General features: G+C 32.3%; 1 protein-coding gene across 2 annotated transcripts in view; it reads left to right on the top strand.

Moving 5' to 3' along the window:
• LOC129808206 (acetylcholine receptor subunit alpha-like) overlaps nucleotides 1-23,330 on the top strand; it is a 170,362-nt gene that overhangs the window by 126,745 nt on the left and 20,287 nt on the right. For both annotated transcript variants that reach the window (XM_055857988.1, XM_055857987.1), the window contains exons 6-7: nucleotides 301-469; nucleotides 3,344-3,480. In XM_055857988.1, coding sequence (XP_055713963.1) covers nucleotides 301-469; nucleotides 3,344-3,480 — 306 coding nt within the window. The remainder of the gene's footprint in view (nucleotides 1-300; nucleotides 470-3,343; nucleotides 3,481-23,330) is intronic.

Here is a 23,330-nt window from a genome sequence, read left to right as displayed (position 1 = left end):
GGATTGACGGTAGAATTTTCGAGGAAGATGAGCGACATTTTCTCAACATTAAACATGTGGTGACAAAGGAAAGACAATAAAGGATTTTGTGGAAGCTTGATGTAACCACATCCGACCCACATAATTCTCATGAGAATTTTATGATTTTACCATGCTGCGAAAAATCATTTCATTGCAATTTTCAAGCATAAGGCACCCCAAAATTTTACTGTAATTCTCTATGCATGATGGTGCATTTGCATACGGAAAACAGATTAAGCACATCCTCTACAACTTTTTCTTCTGCATTCTCTTTAACAGGAATGAAAAATTCTACACGTGCTGCGATGAACCGTACCTAGATATAACTTTTAACATAACAATGAGACGCAAGACGCTCTTTTACACCGTAAACCTCATAATTCCATGTATGGGGATTAGTTTCTTAACGATTTTAGTATTTTATCTGCCATCAGATAGCGGGGAAAAGGTGAGTTTTTAGAACCCTCTAAATACGTATCAGCACTTTAGTAAAAAAAAAATATCTCAATTTATGCCATGATGATGCGAATGAAACACTTACAAATACATTATGTGGAATTTCCAGAGTTGGATGCGAATAGATGAAAGACTAATGAAATTTTGTAAGACTACAATTTATAAAATAAATTTACAAAATAATACAAGCACTTGAAAACAGTAAAGTGTCAAATAAAATATGATTATTTTTCAGTGAAATAGCACTATTAGGAGGAAGTGGGGCACCTTTAAAATTGAGATTTTTCTCCTACTTTTAAATAAAATTGAACCTTATCATAATGTAATTTAGCTTCTCAATCTGTTTGTACACCTGAATTATATCATGATATTACTGAATTTTGTTTAAAAGTAAGTGAAAAAAGTCAATTTCAAAACTGCCCCACTTTCCCCTACTCATTTTTTTCATACAGAACAGACAGAAAACAAATTTTGTGTATCTGTTGAAGCCTTACTTATGGGCTCTCTATACTTATGACTTCCTCGAAGAAAAGGTTTTTAAAGAATCAAAAAAAAAATAAAAATATTTTATGTAATTGTCATATCACTAAAAAAATATGCTTAATTTTATGATTCTTCGAAATCCTTTTTTGAATTTAAGATTTTTGCGAGGAGGCCATAAGTTCCTTAACTACTACTGCTCCGATTTGCATTCTGCAGTCGCATCTGTGCCTGTGGTCCGAAAAATGTTCCATTACTTTAAAAAGTACAATAGGAATCACAAGTTTGTTAAGTTGCTCATTTTTAATGAAAGACGCTTTAAAAAACTATTGTAGGGGGAAGTGAGGCACCTTTGAAATTGGGATTTTTGCCTATTTTTAAAAAAAAAAGAGATATATTTTAGATTCTCAATCTGTTTGTGCAGCTAAATTATATCGCAATAAGGCTCAATTTTATTTAAATATAGGTGAAAAATCCAAATTTCAAAGGTGCCCCACATTCAAAGGTGCCCACTTTCCCCTATATATAAAAATTTTTAAGAATTAAGTTTTTGCTTTCATTACTTTCTATGGTTATTATACTCTTTCTAATTATAGGTTTGGGAAAAAATAATTTTAACTTTTCATTACTAATAAAATTACTAATAAAAACGATCAAAATTTTGTCACAGTCTTCTCTAATATTTAATATTTCCAGCAGTTTTTAGCTGAGATTCTTTACAATTTCAGCTTTTGCGATCCGAGGTGAAATCCGATCTCGTTAGATCATGCCCAAATTTTGGATCTACACGTTTTGACACTTATATATCACGAATATCATTTACACCAAAAAACGATTTTCGTGGATTTTTCAATCATTTGGATTTGGCAGCGTTTTTTGGCCATTGTTTCGTACACCGTAACAAACTTTTGATCGAAGAAATATTCTACTATTTTTAATTTTATTTTATTTTATTAGATTTATGCTAGAAGAGAGTAATAACCATTGAACACAATGAACTCAAAACTTAATTTTTAAAAATATTTACAATAAATTTTAAAAGCCTTTTTCACTGGAAATGAACACCGTAACAAATTCATGATTTCTAATGTATCTGAGATGTTCGGATAATTCATAACATGTTAATTTTTCCTGTAAAAAATTGTCGTGTAGATTACAGATGTGTTTTCGGTGAGGGGAACTCCGTCCGGATGCGGCAACACTATTTGTGGAGTTTTCAACCCAAGATCAAAAACTACCTCTTCTCCAGAGCTTTCGACACGCTCCGTGTCTTCCAGGATGATCGAAGAGTGTTTGGTGCATCCGTTGAGATTTTTTGTGAAAATCCTGGAACCTTTCCGCCAATGCAAAACGTCCCCTACCCAAGGAAACCCACAAATCACTGACAACTCTCGAACACTGAGGAAGACACGGAGCATGTCGAAAGCTCTAGAGAAGAGGTAGTTTTTGATCTTGGGTTGAAAACTCCACAAATAGTGATGCCGCATCCGGACGGAGTTCCCCTCTCCGAAAACACATAATTAATTTTTCCTATGCCAACAATATTTCATTATTTTAGTATATTTGAAATATTATTTACTGATCATAGTTATTGATCATTTCTACCAATCTGCTTTCAAAGTTTTTATTTTACATAACAAAGAGTCATTTGAGAATCACTCCGTGTTACATAAAAAGACATATCATAACTAATTTATGACCAAAAAAACTTTATTAGGAGGAAGTGGGGCACCTTTGAAAGCGAGGCACCTTTGAAATTGGGATTTTCTCCTATTTTTAAGTGGAATTAAACCATATCATAATGTAATTTAGTTTCTCAATCTGTTTGTGCAGCTAAATTATATCACGAAAAGGCTCAATTTTATTTAAAAAATTGGTGAAAAATCCCAATTTCAAAGGTGCCCCACTTTCAAAGTTGCCCCACTTCCCCCTATATAAAATTTATATTGGGCACACGATTTAACAAAATTTGTAAACATAATAGCAGGAATATGTAAGATGAATATATTATGGAAATGGTCTATAAATTGTTCACAAATATATCACAAATTGTAACTTGGCTATGAGAATAAAAAACATGGATTATATTTCTCAGAGAATATATCTACATTTTAACGACAATTTATCAAGAAAATGTGTCAATTCTATTTTTGCAAAAGAACTACATTTTTTTTAACATTTTGCAGTAAAATCAGCAATAATTGTTAAAATTGTTAAACTAGAGAAAAACAACTTTGTTCTTAATCCTACAATATTAAAATAAATCTTTGAATCTCAAAAAAAATACAACCCCTATTAATCTCCAACTCTGGTAATTCCATGTGAATTTTTTTTGCGTGTAATTTTTCTTCACTTAACATATCATATTTCTACCTCTCTTTAACAGGTATCATTAAGCATATCTATCCTACTTTCACTCACTGTGTTCTTCCTGCTGTTGGCGGAAATTATTCCACCAACCTCCCTTGTTGTGCCACTCCTGGGGAAATTTGTCCTCTTCACAATGATTCTCGACACATTCAGGTGAGTTTAAATCCTCATATTCACATATTTTACTTTTTCTCTCTCTCTCTATCTCAACACTTGCTAAATTTTCCACATATTTCCTGTTGGAATATTCATAATTAATCACGAGAACTCACTCTATTTTACCTCCTCTTTTTTATCCTCTGCAATTTCCTCTGTCCTTTTTAAATAAAGTTTATAATGTAAATTCAAATATAATATTTTACAGAGAAGTCGCTTGTGTAAAACCACACATTGATAATTCATACAATTTTGCTTAATTAGTCTGTCCAATGAGTGTTGGAATATTTTGTAAAATTTCCGTCCTCGCCCGCACCAGATTCTTCCGGAAATGACTTTTGTACCACTTTTTCTCGGAAGTGTATAGTTCAACCTTTTTCGGTGAAAATGCTTGGGAACAAAAAAGGGCAATCATGAGCAAAAATTTTAGAGATAGAAAACTTTTCAGTGGTTTTATTTCACAAAAAGCATCATTTGAGACGAGCATTAATTATTCCAAATGAATATGTTAAAGTATAGTAGTATTTCATAGGAAGAGTGTGAACACTTTGTATACAGTATGAGAGTGTGATGCGATTCCACAGTATAATAATAATTGTATCTTTACATTTGTTAAGTCCCCGAAAAGTGTTTCGCGAACCCCGAGAAACTCAAAAGACCAAAAATTGTTACGCAAAGTCTGAGAAAAATGAACCTGTGTCAGAAAAGCCAAGAAACATAATATAATTGTTTCGCGAAACCTATAAAACCCAAAACTTATATATTAAAATCCGAAAAACGGAAAAATAGCACTGCGAAACTCTAGAAATGCACAAATTACTTAAGAATTTTTTTATGACTTCGACTTTCTTTACGACTTTTCTTAACGAATTTATTTGCGAAACCCTAAAATTGCATTGCGAAACACAAGACATCACTAATTGCTTCGCAAAACCCGAGAAACGGGAAAACTATTTCGGAAATTCCGGAAAATCTCAAAATCGATTCTTGAATCCTAAAATTGCTTTGGGAAACTCGAGAAACCCAAAAATTGCTTCGTGAAACCCGAGAAACCCAAAAATTGCTTCGTGCAACTCGAGAACCAAAAAACTGCTTCACAAATTCCGGAAAATATCAAATTCCTACTATGAAAAACTTCGTGAAACCTGACAAACCCAAAAATTGCTTCGTGCAACTCGAGAACCAAAAAACTGCTTCGCAAATTCCGGAAAATATCAAAATCGATTTTTCAAACCCTAAAATTGCTTTGAGAAACCCGAGAAACCCAAAAATTGCTTCGTGAAACCCGGTAAACCCAAAAATTGCTTCGTGCAACTCGAGAACGAAAAAACTGCTTCGTAAATTCCGGAAAATCTCAAAGTCGATTCTCGAAACCCTAAAATTGCTTTGAGAAACTCGAGAAACCCAAAAATTGCTTCGCGAAACCCGACAAACCCAAAAATTACTTTGCAGAGCTTGAGAAACCCAAAAATTGCTTCGTGCAACTCGAGAACCAAAAAACTGCTTCGCAAATTCCGGAAAATATCAAAATCGATTCATGAAACCCTGAAACTATTTTGTGAAATCTAAAAAAACCCAAAATTAGCGGATCTGGAGAAATCCAAAAATTATTTCACAGATCTCAAGAAACCCAAAAAAAATTTCGCAAGTCTCGGGAAATCTCAAAATTGATTTGAGAAATCCTAAAATTGCTTCGCTCAACCTGATGAACCCAAAAACTACTTCGCAGATCTCAAAAATAAAAAAAAACCGCTTCGAAAATTCCAGAAAATCTTTAAATCGATTCGTGAGTACCCTAAGGGCCTTGACAGACTTGAAGATTCCCCGAGAGACGACTAGCGTAATTATATTCGAAATAATGGTTAAACCGCATTTCTATCATTTTCCAGTAAGCTGTCTCTCGGCTTAAATCGTAAGTGTGTCTAGAGCATAAAATTGCTTCACGGAACTCTTACAACAAAAAATCTGCTTCACAAATTCCAGAAAATCTTTAAATCGATTCGCGATTACCCTAAAATTGCTCCACGGAACTCGAAAAACCCAAAAACTGCTTCATGAAATCCAGAAAATCTCAAAATGGATTCATGAATGCCCTAAAATTGCTTTGCGAAACACGAGAAACTAAAAAGCATTTGTCAGTAAAAATGGGAATGAGTGACCCTTTGTCCTGCCCCTTGTAACCACCCCTATTTTTTTAAGGACCTTTTCCACAACTAATAAAAGAATGCAACACAATTTCATCCGTATTAAAATGTATTAAAACTTACTGAAGTTATTTTAAAAAATAATATCTCTTTTATATGCAAATTTGTTTCCTCTTTCTATTAATTTTTATTTACCCTGAAAACTTTTACATGAATAGTTTGGTGTAAAAAAATCCCAAAGCGTGCCAAAGCCAAACACCAACTAAACCAGTAGGTTAACTTTTACACTGAAAATCACCTAAATTTTCAGAAAATGTTCCCCAGAGAAATAGTTCAGTTTCATAGAGATGCTCAGCAGAGTTTTAGCGGGTGAAATTTTGTAACGGTGAAAATGAACAGGGAAAGCTTCTCATGTGCTTTAGGGGTCTCTTGTCGACTTCATCATCTGAAAAGACTAAATTTTACCTTCGACAAACTTAGTCTGATTATGTTAAATAGAGAATTTACTGAGAGGGAAGATATTTCATGTACAAGCTTAATGTTTTGTATATAACATCCGCTTTTTGCCTAAGGCGAGAAAATGAGAAAAGCATTTTCCACGTGGTATCACTTGATTGACCATTTTTTGAGACTTATGGTTGGGGGGCCCTACAGTACAACAAGTTGCTTTCTGGAGTATGAGAGGAGAGAGAACGTTTAGTGAAAAATTAATGTGGAACATTCTCTGTCATCATCACGACTTGCTCTTTGCCGGCACCAAAACATTCATTTGATACTCAGGGGTTGGTATGTGGCATAAAAAGCCATCGGGGAGTTGTAAATATGGCAAATTGCTCAAGATATTCTCGCCCCCAAAGGGTGGCTCTTTTACATGCGATAACACAAATATTAGACTTTCCCCTCATCCTTCCCCTAAAATTGAACAAATCAATTTTCCAATATAACATTGAATTTTATACTCACACCTCAATTGCTGAGCAAAAAAGTTGAAAGAACAAGTTTTCTTACGTCAAGATATCTCTTTATTTTTCATAACGTATAAATTCTACCCCGAATGCACCTGAACGAAAGCACTGTAAGTTGAGGGGTTATGAACTCGGTCAATTCTAATGATTTTCCACATTAAATGGTCGATGACGATGGTAAAGTTTTCATTAAACTCTTTCAGAACTAGACTACCTGAAAAATTGTCTTTAACGCTTGTTTATAAAATAACCATGCGTAAAATGTTGAGAGAAAAAGTTCAACAATATCCGCAAAGGAACTCTAAATTTTCATAATATTCTAGCTGAGATGCTTTGCAATCTCATTATGAAATCCAAATTAATAATGCTAAAATCCTTAATGTTTAAATTATCTGTTACACTACTGAAACTGTTACACTACTTGCAATTAAAATGCGTAAATTAACGAAATACGATGAGATTTTAACGACGGTGAGCATTTTACCCTCAATGTGATTCTGCCCTAAATCGAAAAGACGGGTGAAAAAAATGGTAAAAGTTTACAACATAAGAAAAGGTGTAGGGCTATTTTCCGCAGTTAAACTTTTTTTTTAACAATCTGTTCTCAAAATTAATTTCAAGAACACTGCGAACAAGACTTTCGCATAAAAATATATTTAAACAAATAATTTTTCAAATATTTTTTTTCTAAAATAAACAAAAAACCCAAGAAGCAAAATAGCTGCCTTATAGAACCAATTATTACACAATTCTTTTAGTGCACTTTTAAAAGACTTAAAGTGAGAATTTTCTGTAGAAATTCCAATAGGAGCTCTTAAGATCCTTAAGAGTGCGCCACTTTACTTATAGTAATCTCAATGATGGGACCAAGAGAGTTATAAGCAAATAAAAAGATTTTTGATTCTATAGTGCCTTACTTAAGGAATTCTACAACACTATTATTAAGACAAAATTGTTTCTTGGTAACTGAGTGTGGATACTCCTGATTGCTCGAGCTATAGTTGAGTCCTTACATTTAGTGCACATAACAATTCACACCTTTAAATTTTGATAACATAATAATTAAGAAGACTTGATTAGATTCATGAAAGTCTTCTAAGAATTTAACAGGTCCAAGATTTGTCGTTTATTCTCAGCAATTAGTAAACATTATTTGTAAGGAAACAAAATAAAAAACAAAATAAATATAAATCTAAAGAGCGTTTAAAAGATTTTCAAACCTGAAAACGGTTAAAAAAGATTTCAAAAAATAGCATTAAAAAAATTTAAACTGAAATTTCTCCATTGAAAAATGGCTCTCAAACATTAACCACAAGATAAAAAAAACAAAAATATTTTAAGAAAGATAATTTTTTTGGGATTTTTCTGGGATTTTGGTTTTTTTTAGTTTAATGGCTCCTGGCCGAATTCTCGCACCTTCTTCTTAATTCCCCTCATTAACGAGTTTACAAAACCCATCTCCACCGTATCGGATGGCTTTTGTTGACCTTCTCTCGAAATCCGGCAAGTTTTTGTCTGTCTGAGCCTTATTCCTGAGATTTGTCTGTCTGAGCCTTCTTCCTGAGATTTGTCTTCAAAATTCCACAGTATTTCTCAATCTTCCGGAGTGCAGAATGGGTTAAACATTTTTCCCATAGCTTTGGAATCCTTTCAAAAGATGATCGTTGTGTTTCCGCGATCTTGTTTTAACACTTTGCCCTTGATATTATGGATCAAGCTTCAACGTATTCCCATCTTTTGGCAAAATCACGCATGGTAAGATTGAGTTGCTTCTCGAAAAACTCAAACACTTACTTTTCCATCATCTTATCCTGGAATGCCAGGCTTTTGGTCACTTCCACCTGGCTTTTAAGCAACAGTCTTGAATTCCTTGAACCGAATTATGATCTTCCGGACAGTGGAGCGGAACACTTCCTGGTCAATTTCGCGATCTATAGTTTATTAGAGCTCGATAGTTTACTATAAATAGCTTGAGCAGGGAATTTAAATTTAGGCCAAAACTTAGTTGATTTTCGCAAATTTTTAGAACGAGAGGGAAACGATCAAGCTTCATGAAATTTTTGGTATACGTTTATGCGGATTCCAGTCAAAATTTCGGAAGTCAAAATCCCAAAGGCCAAAATCTCAAACGCCTAAATCCCGAAAACCAAAACCCGAAATACTAAATGTGTTATATCAACTCTCATAAGTGCACGCTTGCTAGAGGGAAAGGGAAATTTTCTATGTTCTAAGAATTCATTCTACACATTATCCTCCGTGCCTCTTTCGGGATTTTGACCATTCGGGATTTAGGCTTTCGGGATGTATGCCTTTATGGAAATTTGGCTTTCGGGATTTTAACTATTTTTGACGAGTTGTTGTGCAGTAACTTCTAATTCTTGTATTTAAAAACTTTAAAAAAAATCAAATAAATAAATTTTCATAAATTAGATCAAGAAAAAAACATGAAATTTTAATTTTCTTCCAGTTTTTGAATAAGCTTTTACTCATTTCAATCGGCCCAATTTTTTTTTTGTAATCTTTCATGCAATTTCGTCAAAATTGTAAAGAATTCGTAAAGGCGCTACGAAAGTTTTATATGTTCGCGCAAGCTCTTCAAATTTGCCCCGCTCGGTTCTCCTTTCTCTTCAGCTTTTTATTTTCGAAAATACTTGAAATTTGCTTTTGATTTTTTATGCATTCTTAGACAGTTTATCTATTGATTTAAGTAATAAAAAATCGATTTTTACCCTGTAATTCAGGACCGCCTCCTCCCTTAAGTACCCAACATAACCATTTTTAAGAGCTGGAAAATATTATATATAGAGGAGACTGGAGTAAGAAGTTACAAATTGAAAATTTGAAAATCCAATATCTTCCAAGATAAAAGAGATAGCGGCTTGAAATTTTTTCAATATATGGTCTCCATAGACTTTCTTCAAAGTCGTAAGTTTCTTGGAATTCGAACAAGGAGTTCAGAAAATAAAAAATATTGAAATTTTAAGCCCTATTTTTGAAATGTTTTCCTTGCAACAGATATCAATTTTTACCTATTTATTTTCCAAAACTGATGCACTGGTAAGTATTTCCTAAATGATTTGGATTCTCTAAATACGAAACACTATCTATTTTAGAATTTTACAAAGATTCTTTTCTCCAGAAATCCTTTTATTAAAAATGACCACTTGGGGTAAAAAGTAACAAAAGGTATGGAGCAAAAAGTAACAAAGACCGAAGCAATTTCTGACGTCTCACGGCGAGAAGAAGCATCATTTCCGCATCTCGCCGCTTTTTGTTTTCATTTGTCAAACGATTAGCAGTCTCTTGTGTGTTTTTTTTTTCTAAAATAGCTTGAAAAGCGCTTTTCTCGTTCAGATAGAGAAAACTGTGTTTTAAAAAGGTGTAGAGGAATAAATTTTCTATGAAAATATGTCACCTAGCTATTTTTTTGAATTTACGAAAGCTCGTAATAAAGCAAATCAAAATGAGATAATATCCCATACCTGGTACTATTTGCCCCAAATATGTGACTTCTGACAATGCCACGTGATCTGAAATGGCAATGTCATGGCTACAGAATCGCATTTTCGAAAAATCTCTCCTAAGATTCGAACCCGATTTGTCATATGGCATTGCCAGAGCGTTACAGAATTTCCCTCCTGGTACTATTTGCCCCACAAAATGGTCACAAAATTACCTTTTAGAAAACAGCTCGATAAATGTATTTCTTTAAAAAATAGAGGAAAATGACTTTCACAAAGTTGTAGAGCAGTAAATTTCCTATAAAACTGCACTAATTAGAAATTTCTAGGGCGCTAGGGGAGCTTGTAAAAAAATAAAATATCCGTTTTGTTACTTTTTGCCCCAGTCTCCCCTACTGCTCTTGCTGTGTGGAGTTCATGTAGTAAAATGAAGAAAATGTAACACTTAATATGAAATGAAATTGATCGGATTTGCAAAATATCAAGCTTTTGTCAATTTTAATGTACAATGCACAACAATTGAATTTTTGGATTGAATTACCTTCTCCTCAGCTCAGAAAAAGTGCAGAGAATTGGAAGCTTTATGCTGTTTGAGTTAAGGAGTATTAATCAGGCGCTTCGGATGAAGTTTTCATGGGGTGGATTATAATCCATTTGAGATGTGTATGGGATGGAAGAATGGAAAAGGAAGCTTTTGGGTGTGATAAATGTTGACATTATCAACGGAGTGAAGCAAATTTTATGATGCTGCGTCTGGGTAGCACGTTAAATTTCCCGCATCTTCATCATTATTCAAATGCTGAAGTGTCGATTAGTGATTTTTCTCCGTTGGTAAAATATCTCACATTGACATTAGGAGAACATAATGATGTTGAGCATTTTTGGGGTGGTCTGAGATTTCAGGAAGAAGCAGAAAACCTATTTAGAAGTGGGTGAGATTGTGTTATATTGTTAACGAAGACAGACTCAAGTCACTTCTTATTTAGGATCCACAGTATTTTCCTTGTAATTGTGAAGACTCATACCGTACAATGGACTCTCACTATCTTAAAGGACTGGAATAGGATGGTACGGTTCAATGGGGTAATTTTTAACAGTAGGGTAAGTGTGCCAAATTTCGGCACAGTTGCATACAAGCGCCAAAGTCTCAAGTTTGAAATGTAATATTTTTAATAAAAATTGATTTTTTTATTCTTTTTTCTGAAAGAGTGTATCTTGGAACCTTGTAAAGAGTTTATCGTTTTTATTTACTCTAAAATCATTCTTAATACATTTCAAAATGAATAAAAATATAGACATAGCTTTGGTGCCCTATTTCGGCCACCTTCATTCTTATAGTTCTTTGCCCTTAGGGAATTCTTTCAATGTCTTTTTCACATCATCTCGTTTGTCGAAGCTACATTTTTTATCATTCCTTTGCATTGTATAATCTCTAGAGTATGTAAAAACTAAAAATTCATGGAAATTCGAGGATCAAAAAAGGTGGCCGGAATTGCAAGCTGGCCGGAATTTGGCACACTTACCCTATGTAATTTTGAAGTTTGAAATTTTTTCACTGTTCCAGATAAGTAAAGAAAAAGACAAAGGCAGTTCGTCGTGTTTATTTTCTTTTATTCATCTGAAACAGTGAAAAGAATCTGAAAATTCAAAATTAGATTCTGTTCAAAATTACCCTCATTTTCACCTAAATATCGAGAAACTGACTAAAACTGACTGTTTTTGTGTTTTAAATCTAAATGATTTCAAGTTTTAACTAATCAGATTAAATATTTAATCTTGTTAACAAACTTTTACGAAAATGAACGGTTTACGATACCTTTCTCCAATAAATTCATAAGAACAGAAACCTTTTATTCAAAGATTTCGGACGTTTTTGAAAACCATCAATTTCTAGATTTATTTATTTCGCATGGTTCTTTCTTTAAAATTCACTACACATGAAAAGCGGTAGCTTTCAATTCAAATGGAAAGAATCGAGAGAAAAAGAGCTTTTGCTAAAGTTTTTCCCATAAGTTTTCGAGAAACTTTCAGCTATTGAATTTGATTGATTATCTCCAATACTGCTTCCTATCAATTTTCGGGCTTAAATCGATTATTGGGTGTGAAGGAAAATTGGACTAATTCTGCATTGAGTGGCAATATACCGTTGATTTAGGTCTATGTAAAATAAATTGGTGTAAGTTATTCAGCAAAAAAAAAACGAGAAGTACGAGTTATATGAAATGCCTCTTTGCCTATCCAGAATGATATGTTCAACATTTAACAATGATTTGGGTGTATTTGTACGATGGAGAGGATCCCCTCAAAATCCTCCTAAATTTATTTTCATATAAAATTTTTCTCTCTTGAAATCCTCCAATTCATTCTACTTTTAACACATGTCTATCTTTTCTTTTTCTCTTATTGGATTGTCTTGAAGTGAGAGTTCTATTTCTTTTATTTCAAAAAGGAGAAAACTAAGGATTTGTTGCAAAAGCCCTTTATTTAGTGAGAAAAATAAGTGTTATATACCCATTTCTATATTTTTTGGAAATATTTTTTTATATGATATAAACTTAATTGCGAATTATTACAAGAAATATTTCTGGAATATGTTCTAAATATTTTGTTAATATATTTTTTTTTAATTCTGGAATTTTTAAGATATACATTTTACTTATTTACTTATTAAAGGCAAAAAACAAACGATCAGTAAAAAATTCTAAATGGGCAGTAAAATATTAAAAATGATCAGTAAAATATTTAATTATGGTCAGTAAAAAACTTAAATCTTCACAAAAATGAGCCTAATTTACATATTTAACATTTAAAATTGTTCCATATAGAGTGAAAAGCCCTTTATTTTCCCTTTGCCAAAATTTGGACGATAATATCACTGTTTAAATTTTTTTTGTTACTGATCAATTTTAACTTTTTACTGCTCATTTATTCAATGCCCTTATTAAATAGTCTTTAACCTTAACATTTTTCCCTATAAATATTGAACTAATAAAGATGGAAAAGCATCCTGACTTTACGGAATGTTTAAAATAAACTTAACCTGTACGCTGAATATGTGAAATTCAACATTTAAAATTGAAAATTTGTACTAAATAAATCTAACAAGGAATTAATTAGGATAAATGGCTAGGACTTATGTATATGACTCAAAAATTTCAAAACCTTTCTAAAAAATCTAAATTTAAGCAAATCGGTTTAAAATTATGCCCTCCAGGGGTGATTCAATTTTTATTTTCAAAAGGTTAAAATACGATTTTTCTGTAATAGTTTATCTGATACAGAATGATGGGGACTCAGCGTTAAGACTTTAATTTACAAAACATATACAATAAATATATGAAATTGAGGCAATTTCTACAAAAATTAAAAAAAAAAAATTGCAAAGGAATGAGGGTGGTGTGGGAAAATAGAAAAATATCCTGTGATAGTCTTCATTTTATGGGGAATCACCGAATACCGGACATCAATATATCTTACCATTTGAGCTCTATTTTGAAGACAGTTGATAAAAGCAGACTATAATATAAGACTCTCTTTAATATTATTAAAATATTATTGTCAAAAGATATCAGACAGATAATTCTCAATTTATGTTCTATAGAAATTAATATATGAACACTATCTGTGTCAATATATTTACAGACAATGCATTTGACAAAGCCTTATTAAGATATTTATTGTATCATTATCACAATGAACCCATTCATAACACAACACAAAATTAAAATCCAAATATAGGAAAAATATTTTATCGTTGAAAAGAGAATAGCTATATACTTAGATTAATAAATCATTATTTAATATTTAAAAACTTCAGATTTTTTATTCTATTTTTCTTCCATTTTAGGGTTTTTTTTCATTTTAAATTAAAACCAAAAAATACTCTTAAATCACTATTTTAGTGATAAAATAATCCGTAATTTTGATATGGTTAGACATTTTATAGATTCATATTCTCTTCCACAAAATATTTCTCAATTCATAGCAGTTCAACTTAACTTTTGTTGAGCCACAAACCATTTAACTCAACTTATTCTCTTTTGGATTGAGATAAGGTAAAGTACCCTTACTCGACCGGGTTCCTCTATTCGACCGGTGGGTCAATTTTTGAATATTTGATGGTGAATTTCATCAATTTCTATGAATTTGTCACTGATTCGTATTATTTAAAGAATAATTGACCTATTAATGTTAGATCATACACAAAATATTATAGCAAATATAATTAAATTGAATAAATAAATCTACCGGTCGAATAGAGGAACCGGTCGAATAAAGGGTACTTTACCTTATTCCTTTTACGAGTGCATTGAACGTTTCGAAAGTTAATTGGAAAAAAATATTTTCATTTCAGTTATATAATAGAATCAGTTCGATAATAGGATTGCGTAAAATTGATCGGAAAATCGATGTAGAGGCGTTTTATTTCAATGCAAATGACCGTTGAAAGTGGAAAACTGTAAATTGGAAAGTAAGTGTAACTAAAATCCTACAATAGAGAGTGATACATAGAAACAAATTTCAGTCATCAATGACCAAAGAGTCATTTTAATGTAAATTTTCGAGTTTAACGTTCTGCAACAATGAATCACGTCCGTTTATCCTCAGTATTATAGAATTCAGTGCCGGAATTGTAAAAGGTACCAACTTAGGTTTTTCAAGGAATCCTCCTGTAAGTCGAAAAGCAAACCATAATCATGATAGAGATTACAAGGACTGAATCAGCTGTGATCAGCTTTCACATCTTCTAAGCAAAGACTTTGATAATATACGAAGACTAACTACTACCATCATCAGCTGAGATCCAAACACTTCAAAGACAATGTGCTAAATGATAAACGGCTGTAGCAAATTTTCCACTTGAAAGATATTTTTCTTACTGCTGTAGATTGTACGGCCTATTCGGCCTATTCGACACATGTCAACCCTGTCGACGGCTGTATCCCACCAATCCAAATCCCTTATTCCTTTCACACGCCCAACCCTTATCATCCCAAGGCGAGTGCTGAAGGTTGTTATATGGTGCTCTTTTTGCTTATGGCAATTAACATCAGTATACTTCAGTGAGTAAGCATCAGTCGCTGTGGACAGTTCACTCTCAAGAAGTTAAAATAAGGGTAGCAACCTCCGTTCCCTCTTTTCCCTCTATAAATTTGTAATTTTATTTATGTGAGCCCCATCAGGGCTTACAATATGACTTATTGTATGGGAGTTCGAAAATTTAAACCAAAGAATTGCACAAAAGTGAAAATGAAAAGGACATTTACTTTGATAGTTTAATGAAATTGAAACGTTATGCCATCCTTAAATTTCTGAAAAATACACAAAAATTATTTTTTACAGCAAATGTTCATGCACTGTTGTAGACAAGCGCCTGGCAAGTTGGCCTTTTTATATGGAGCTATTTGAAGCCAATTCCTAAATTGATATCGGACTCAGCTCACAGTGTTCCAAGGAAAAAAATATTTAAACAAAAAATTTAGTATATTTATCCCTCCATACGGAAAGGTATCTTATAATATGGGAAAGCTTCTCACTTTTTAAATATTTAGCATAATGATCACGAGTGCAGAAAAATTCCCATACGCATTTGAATGTGAAAGTAAGAAATTGGCTTCAACTTTGAAGGTCACTCGCCGGGGACTAGGTTGTAGATATCCTTGAGAATTGAATGTCAAGAATACCGAAAATTTAAAATGAAAGAGGGAATATGTGAACTTGCTCTTTAAACTTTCGGTTGATTTTCGAATATGTTTGTTTTAGATTGGAGTAGTTTAGTCTGTTTTAAATACAATTTCTGAACAGAGCCAATAATGTGTCTTGATTTTATCTACTTGATTTTATTCGTCATACTTAAGTATCTCCTAGACTTATTTAATTTTGCCCTTATTCCTTTTTTCCACTTGCCTGAAAGGGAGACTTCGTGGTTCCTATCCCGAAAGTGAATCTTCCATCTACTGCCTCTGAATTTAAAATCATTACTATTCTATCTGTACTCTCGAAACCTTGTGAGATCATCCTTTTGGAACAAATGAGTGCACATCTGGGACTGTATAATCTTCTCTATTCAATTCGGACCGGATTTCGAAAAAATCATAGTGCCTTTCGTTTTCTGAGGTTTCAACTCTCTTTAGGACCAAAATAGACTCATCCTAAATAAATAAATAAATAAATGGACAACTCCTATTTCCGAGTTGCTCATATTCTTTCTCTTTTGGAGATTTTCGTTTCTAGATACGATTTAGAGTTGATCCAAAAAAACATTTCATCCATAAACACGAATTAACGCTATTTCTTTATAAATGCTTTAAAATTCGAAGCTTCAAAACCACAAAGGAACGTATTTCTCTACAAATTTGGATACCACAGTAAAAAAAATTTGACTTATGAACAGTTCAGCTCCGATTTTAACCGCTTATGTATCCATAATGAATCATTAATATTGATTCTTGTTCGAATTTATTAGCTTCGAGTCCTTTGAGCAATCTCTAAACATTTAAACAATTACTGCGGAAAGGATTTTAGAAGTATAGTATCAAACTTATGAAATCGAGAATTCTGCAAAGTATTTTTCACTTGCGTATCCCATTTTTTTTTTTTAGGAAATCGATGCAATAGGGCTATTTTCCACTTCACGCTTCTATACCTGATCCTTCTTTTTACCATTTTCCAGTGTCATCTAGGAAGGATATAACGTACATAGATCATTGCCTAATTCTCCAAATTTGTACCAAAAGCTTACGCATTGTTTTGTGAGTGAGAGAGAAATCCTCAAGGGCTTTTTATCGATATTTCATCTTATCACTTTTATGCTCACTTCCTCTCATGCCCTTTTTTATCACCAATAAAGATTGGATGAGTGATAAAAGGGAAGAAAAAGTCATTGAGGATACATTTCTCATCTTCCATCCGGAAATACTTGAAATGCCTTAAATTGAATTAAAGAGCGAAGTTGGATTTTTTTCATATGATTTTCATTTACATAGAAACTTTCAATTGACTTCACTTTTTCTTGGTTGTCACGAAAAAGTAACCCTTATTTAGTACGTGTAAAGTTGTTCCCTTTTAACAAAGTATATAAAGGCAAAAAAGTTATATGAATGGAAACCTTAAACTGTTCCTCTGGTGAATAATAAAAAGAATTTCACTTGAAAAAAAAACAACCTTAATAACATTTTTCTTTATATATTGTACACATTCCTGGATGCTTTTCACAGAATCCTTATGAGGCTCTTGAATTTATATTTCTTCATTGATTTTCTTTTCATGTTGAGCTCATATCCCAATCTCTATTCACCAAAACTTAGTATCAATGTTGTAAGTTTGGTGTTACAATTTATCCGATTTGTATCTCTTGAGCACAAGAAATAGAGACTTTACAAACCTTTGATACCAAGAAGAGAATTTCAACTATTTTTCCCATGGTGTTATTTCAAGTAAGAATTTGGGAACTTAAGGGAAGTTAGGTCGAGAACTTGGAGAACATTGGGGTAACAATTTCAAATTCGTAATGGAAGCAATTCTTAACTTGGAAACTCTCTTGCAAAATAGACAATTTGCACTTTACATCGCTGTTCTGTATATAGTACTTAATTAAACATTAATGACTTTGTGGAAATGAGACATGTTTCTATGCAAAAGTATACTTTTTTTCATTTCTCCTTGTTTTCTTTTTGCCACTGAAAATAAATTCCAAATTTATGATATTTTTATCCTGCGGAGATAAAACAGATAAAATTTTATCTTTATGCTCATTATAGTATTGCCCATTTGCATAAGCTTTTACGTGTTTCCGTAAGAAGATGCTACATTAAGGTTCTATGTTTCAATAAATTTTTAAACTCAATATAATGCACTCTACTATAGAATGTTCGATGTAGATTAGGTATGTAAATAATGTTATTGCTTTTCTCAAAATATTATTATAAAAAGTAACGAAGAATTCTACAAAGTGTGCAATATTCTCTGGCTTTACACGTGATAAGAAGAATAACAAACTGTGGTAATGCATCACTGCTTTGTAAAAACTTATGGTAACTTATTAAAAAAATATACTAGAATTACTGAAGATAGAATGTTCACATTTTGGAATTATCTGCTTAGGGATTAGTGATTAAACCAGGGATAAGTACGGTGAAAAGATAAAAAAAAATATCTTAAGGGAACGTAAGAAGACCTCAAACGTATCTTGAGGGTCATTGAATTTAAATTCTTTAGGGGGAAGTGGGGCACATTTGAAATTGGGACTTCTCTCTTATGTTTAAGTGGAACTGAACCATAATCATAATGTAATTTAGCTTCTCAATCTGATTGTGCACCTAAATTATATCATGATAAGACTCAATTTTATTTAAAAAATAGGTGAAAAAAACCAATTTCAAAGGTTCCCCACAATCAAAGGTGCCCCACTTCCCCTTACATTATTTTTTTTTACTAACCTTCTACCAAAATGGGATAGAATCAATACCAAAATGGAATAAAATCAATACCTCAATGGGATGGACTCAATATCTCAGTGAGATAGAATCAATACTGGAATACCCTGGAATCAATACTGGAATACTGAAATTGTATGAAATTAATACCACAATTTGATGAAATTCGAAACTCATTGTTCTGGAATAAACTTAGGAATAAAGGAAATTCAAGCCGTCCTGTGGCGCAATTGGCAAAGGCGTCGAGTCTTAAGCAAAGATATGCTATGAAGTTGTAAGATCGAATCTTGGTCGGTGCAAAAAAACATAGATTTCTGGATGGACTTTGCAAAAATCAATACTATTCATTCACTGAAAATCCGAAAAAAATAAAATAACATTCCGGAAATGTTAATTTTACACTGCAGTATTGATCCAAATTCGGTGTAAATATTACCCTTTTTAAGTGTACAGGGGGTTAAAGTTATCCTTTTTCATGTTAATTTTATCCTAAAAAATTAAAATTAACATTAAAAAATGTTGATATATTTTTACACCTAAAAAGTGTTAAAGTTATGAGGAAAAAAAAGTTATTCGCACCCTCTTTTTTTCTCAGTGTTGCAATAAAATCAATGAAATTTATACTAAAATGGGATAAAATCAACACTGCACTGGAGTACTCTAAAAACAATACCAAAGAGGAATGAAAATCAATACGAAAAATAGGATGAAAATACCCTAAAATCAATACCAAAATGGGATAGAATCAATACTGAAATACCTTAAAATCAATACCAGAATGAGATAAAATCAATACCAAAATGGGATAGAATCAATACTAATTCCTAATAAGTAATGACTTCCATCAATGTTGGAATGGGACAAAATTAATTCCACGATTTCTAAAATTCAGTCTCAAATTGAGATAGAAACAATAACATTTCCTCCTAAATAAAATCATAAATTTGGTACCAAAATCTCCTAAAGGTACTCGTAATCCCAATATTTCTTGACTTAGTTCTAGAAATCAAAATCAATCCAAATTGCACCTATTTTCAAGAAAATTTGGTATAGTTTTGGTATTAAAATAGTGGTATTTAAATCAATACCACGGGTATTGAAACTGGATACTTCAAACATTTTCTCTGTGTAGGAGCAGAGTTATTGAAAACAAAATTTGGAGATGTTCCAAAATGAGGGGGGATATATCTGATATCACCATCTGATGTTATCCACCCGATATTTAATATCTTTAAGTCGTTAATTTCAAATTGATTTATAAAAGATTTTACATTACAAATGAATTTTTAGAATGAGGTAATAAAAATAATTATGCTTTTTAGCCTAAGTATCAGTTTATAATCGGATAATTTTGGAATTTTGAAGTTTCGCAAATAAACGACGTCATGCTGTTAATCCATTTTTCCAGCTGTTTGTTAATAAAATATTTTCCAAATGATTATACATGTTGACTTCTGGTTTTCTGTGATATTCTTTCATAAACTACATTATCTGCGAACGGTTTTTAAATAGGATTTAAAAACAAATTATATTGTATTTTTCTATAAGTAACAGTTAACCCATTCTGTAGGGTTTATGTCTCAATTTTCAACCGATTTGGTCAAGATTGGATTTAATTGATATAGGGTAAGTGTGCCAAATTTCGGCATAGATGCATGCAAGCGCCAAAGTCTCAAGTTTGAAATGTAATATTTTTAATACAAATTGAATTATTTTATTACTTCTTCTTAAAAAGTGTTCTCTGGAACTTTGTAGACACCCAAGAAGCAAAATAGCTGCCTTATAGAACAAAGTATTAGACAAGTCTTTTAGTGCACTTTTAAAAGACTTAAAGTGAAAATTTTCTGTTGAAATTCCTATAGCAGCTCTTAAGATCCTTAAGAGTGCGCCACTTTACTTATAGTAATCTCAGTGATGGAAGCAAGAGCGTTATAAGTAAATAAATAGATTTTTGGTTCTATAGTGCCTTACTTAAGGAATTCTACAAGACTATTTTAAGAAAAAATTGCTGCTTGAGCAGTTTATCATCTTTATTTTCTCTAAAATCATTTTAAGTACATTTAAAAATGAAAAAAAATGTAGTCATAACATTGGTGGCCTATTCCGGCCACCTTCATTCTTATAGTTCCTTGTCCTTCTGGAATTCCACCAATGTCTTTTTCAAATCATCTTGTTCGTCGATGCGACATTTTTTGTTATTTTTTGCATAGTATAAACTGTAGAGTATGCAAAAATTGAAAATTCATGCAAATTCGACGAACAAAAAATGTGGTCGAAATTGCAAGCTGGCCGGAATTTGGCACACTTACCCTAGGTCTTGAAGCGATTCTATCGGTCCCAACTGATAATCAATCGGTAATAAACTAGTAATTGAAATAATTGGTTTCCTTATTATGCTCTACTCAATTGAAACCGAAATGTACACATTAGTTAAAGGGATGATTAATTTCCAGGATGCTCTAATATCGTGATTTCCAGCAGTCCTCAATGCTGAGAAACTTTAATATCTTTTTTTTACACACAATATTCGCCTTCACATCGTGTAATTTAGTATCATTCTAATCCTAAAGCATATTTGTCCACGAAATATCCCAATTTCGTAGTGGTTTAGTACTAAAACTCAATGTTATCATTACACACCTCAAATGGCTCATGATGAAATTCACATGATGCCTTGTGGTGGAGTCTTCAAAATACTCTCAATTGCACACGAGCACTTATTAGCTACGAATGTAATCCAGTATTCATGAGACGGGCATGGAAACATTTGCACCGTGCTTTTTATAGCGCTAACTTCGAAGGTGCGAGCTTCATTGTCACTTTAAGACTTTCCTCTTTTTGCGTGACTGAATCTTTGGCGGCTTGAGGATGTTGTGTGTGACACCTGGGACCATAAATTGGCAAAACATCTCCCCATCTCCGTCTTATCAATTGGTTGGGGGCCTTTCAAAGTTTTCCCACGATTTTCCCCAAATATGCCATAAATGGTACATCTTCAAACCAACAAAACGGATTTCCCTAAACAAACTTGGTGTTTTGGAGGGAAAATTGGATAGGAAATGTGTTCACAAAGGAGTTTTCACTGAAACATCAAAGACAAAATGATAATAAAGTTCCATCAAACAGCAATTACACCCTAAAAAGATTTTCCCTGATTTCTCAGCCAATTCTCCTGGAAAATGCTGGAAAAGCATCTACCCCTAAACTTTCTCTCGCAATGATTCTTTTTTATAAAATTACATATTAAATTGTACAAATTTATCTGCACATTATAATTTAATTAGGATTCTAAAGAAAAAACCTTTTAATCAAATAAAACACTTTAACATATATAATGTGACAGAAATTAAAAGTTTTTACATTATTGCCTTATAGGCCTTATATAACAAATAAAACAAAATTTTAAGAAAAGCACCCAGGCTTACAGTTCAGACTTTTTGACAAATAAATTCATTATAGGTGTGATTAGAAGGAATCACACCTAACTAGATTGATTAGTTAGAAAAATTGATTAATAAACTTGAATAACTTCATGTAATGATTTTTCAAGATCAAAATTTTAATAGTTCTGAGAGTGTTAGAAGAGTAATTCTCAACCGATTGGGATAAGTTTAAATTCATTTGCAAAGTCTTGGAATCCCAATTAGGGGAAAGCCTCATAACTTTGTCCAGTTTCTTATTTTGGACACTTTGAGGATATAATTGGACACTAAATATAAATTAAAAATGAGAAATTTTTTAAGACATTCACCAGTGAGGTGATGATTCTTATTTTGGACAGGTGTTTTTCTCACGAAATTTCGTGAAGTTTTAGCTTTTATGATGAGTAGGTTGGACAAATGCCTGGAGAAACAAAGGAGATTGGTTCATGAAATGAAGAACAATGGGCATCCTGTTGAGGCGGATTAGCTGTCCAAATTTACAGCCAAGTTGTCCAAATTAATAACCAAGTTGTCCAAAATTCGAGTCTAATTCACCTCTACATATCAATTCATTTTCAAACGTATTAAGACTAATTTTAGTAAAAATAAGACGATAAATAGCTTGCCAAGTTTCTAAACAACCCTTCTGAAAAGAGAGTAAAAAAAAAAAGTCAATTAGTATTGACAATATGGCACTTCAAACTTGGAACATCGATGCTTATAAGCAGACTGGACAAAATTATGAGCCTTTACCCTATGCCTAATTAAATCTTAACTGGTTTTATTATTCATGTTTAATCCAAGGAGTGTAAAGTCTTTTTTTATTAAAGAGATTTTTTTTGAGACATTGTTTTCAGGTTCAGGTTTCCAAGAAAAGCTAATCAGATCCATGGGAACGTTTTTGTGCGTTTGTCTAAACTAATTAACATCGGTACAGAAATGAATAAAAAAAATGTCCTCAAAAAATAACTTAATAAACAAAATATATATCTGCTTAGAACAAAGATTTTAACAAGTCTTTTAATGCACCTTCAAAAGGATTATAATATAATGCAAATTTTACTTTTAATGCCCAGAAGGAACCCTTGAACTCCTTATTGGCCTGACAGACTTAAGTCTTAAGTTGAGAGATGGTTTAGTGAGAAACTGGTAGGATTGTGGGTTAATAATTATTTTTGATTATAATTACATTATTCCATCTCTCGGCTTAAACCGTAAGTGATGTGTCCAGGGTATGAATTCTGAGATGGTGATTTTATCACGTGATAAATTTACAAGTCTGAGATCTGCTTCTTTAAGTGTTTCAAGAAGCTTGCACAAAAATTATTAGTTAATTCTAAAATATCGTAGATGTATCACATGATACTTTGTATAAAAACTTTAGGAAATACTCACAAAAGACGATCTAAGAGATGTGAAT

This window comes from Phlebotomus papatasi, chromosome 3 (assembly GCF_024763615.1).
Source record: "Phlebotomus papatasi isolate M1 chromosome 3, Ppap_2.1, whole genome shotgun sequence".
Lineage (NCBI taxonomy): Eukaryota > Metazoa > Arthropoda > Insecta > Diptera > Psychodidae > Phlebotomus > Phlebotomus papatasi.
Note: the sequence above shows the minus strand (reverse complement) of the source record. Positions and strands in the feature narration are given on the sequence as shown.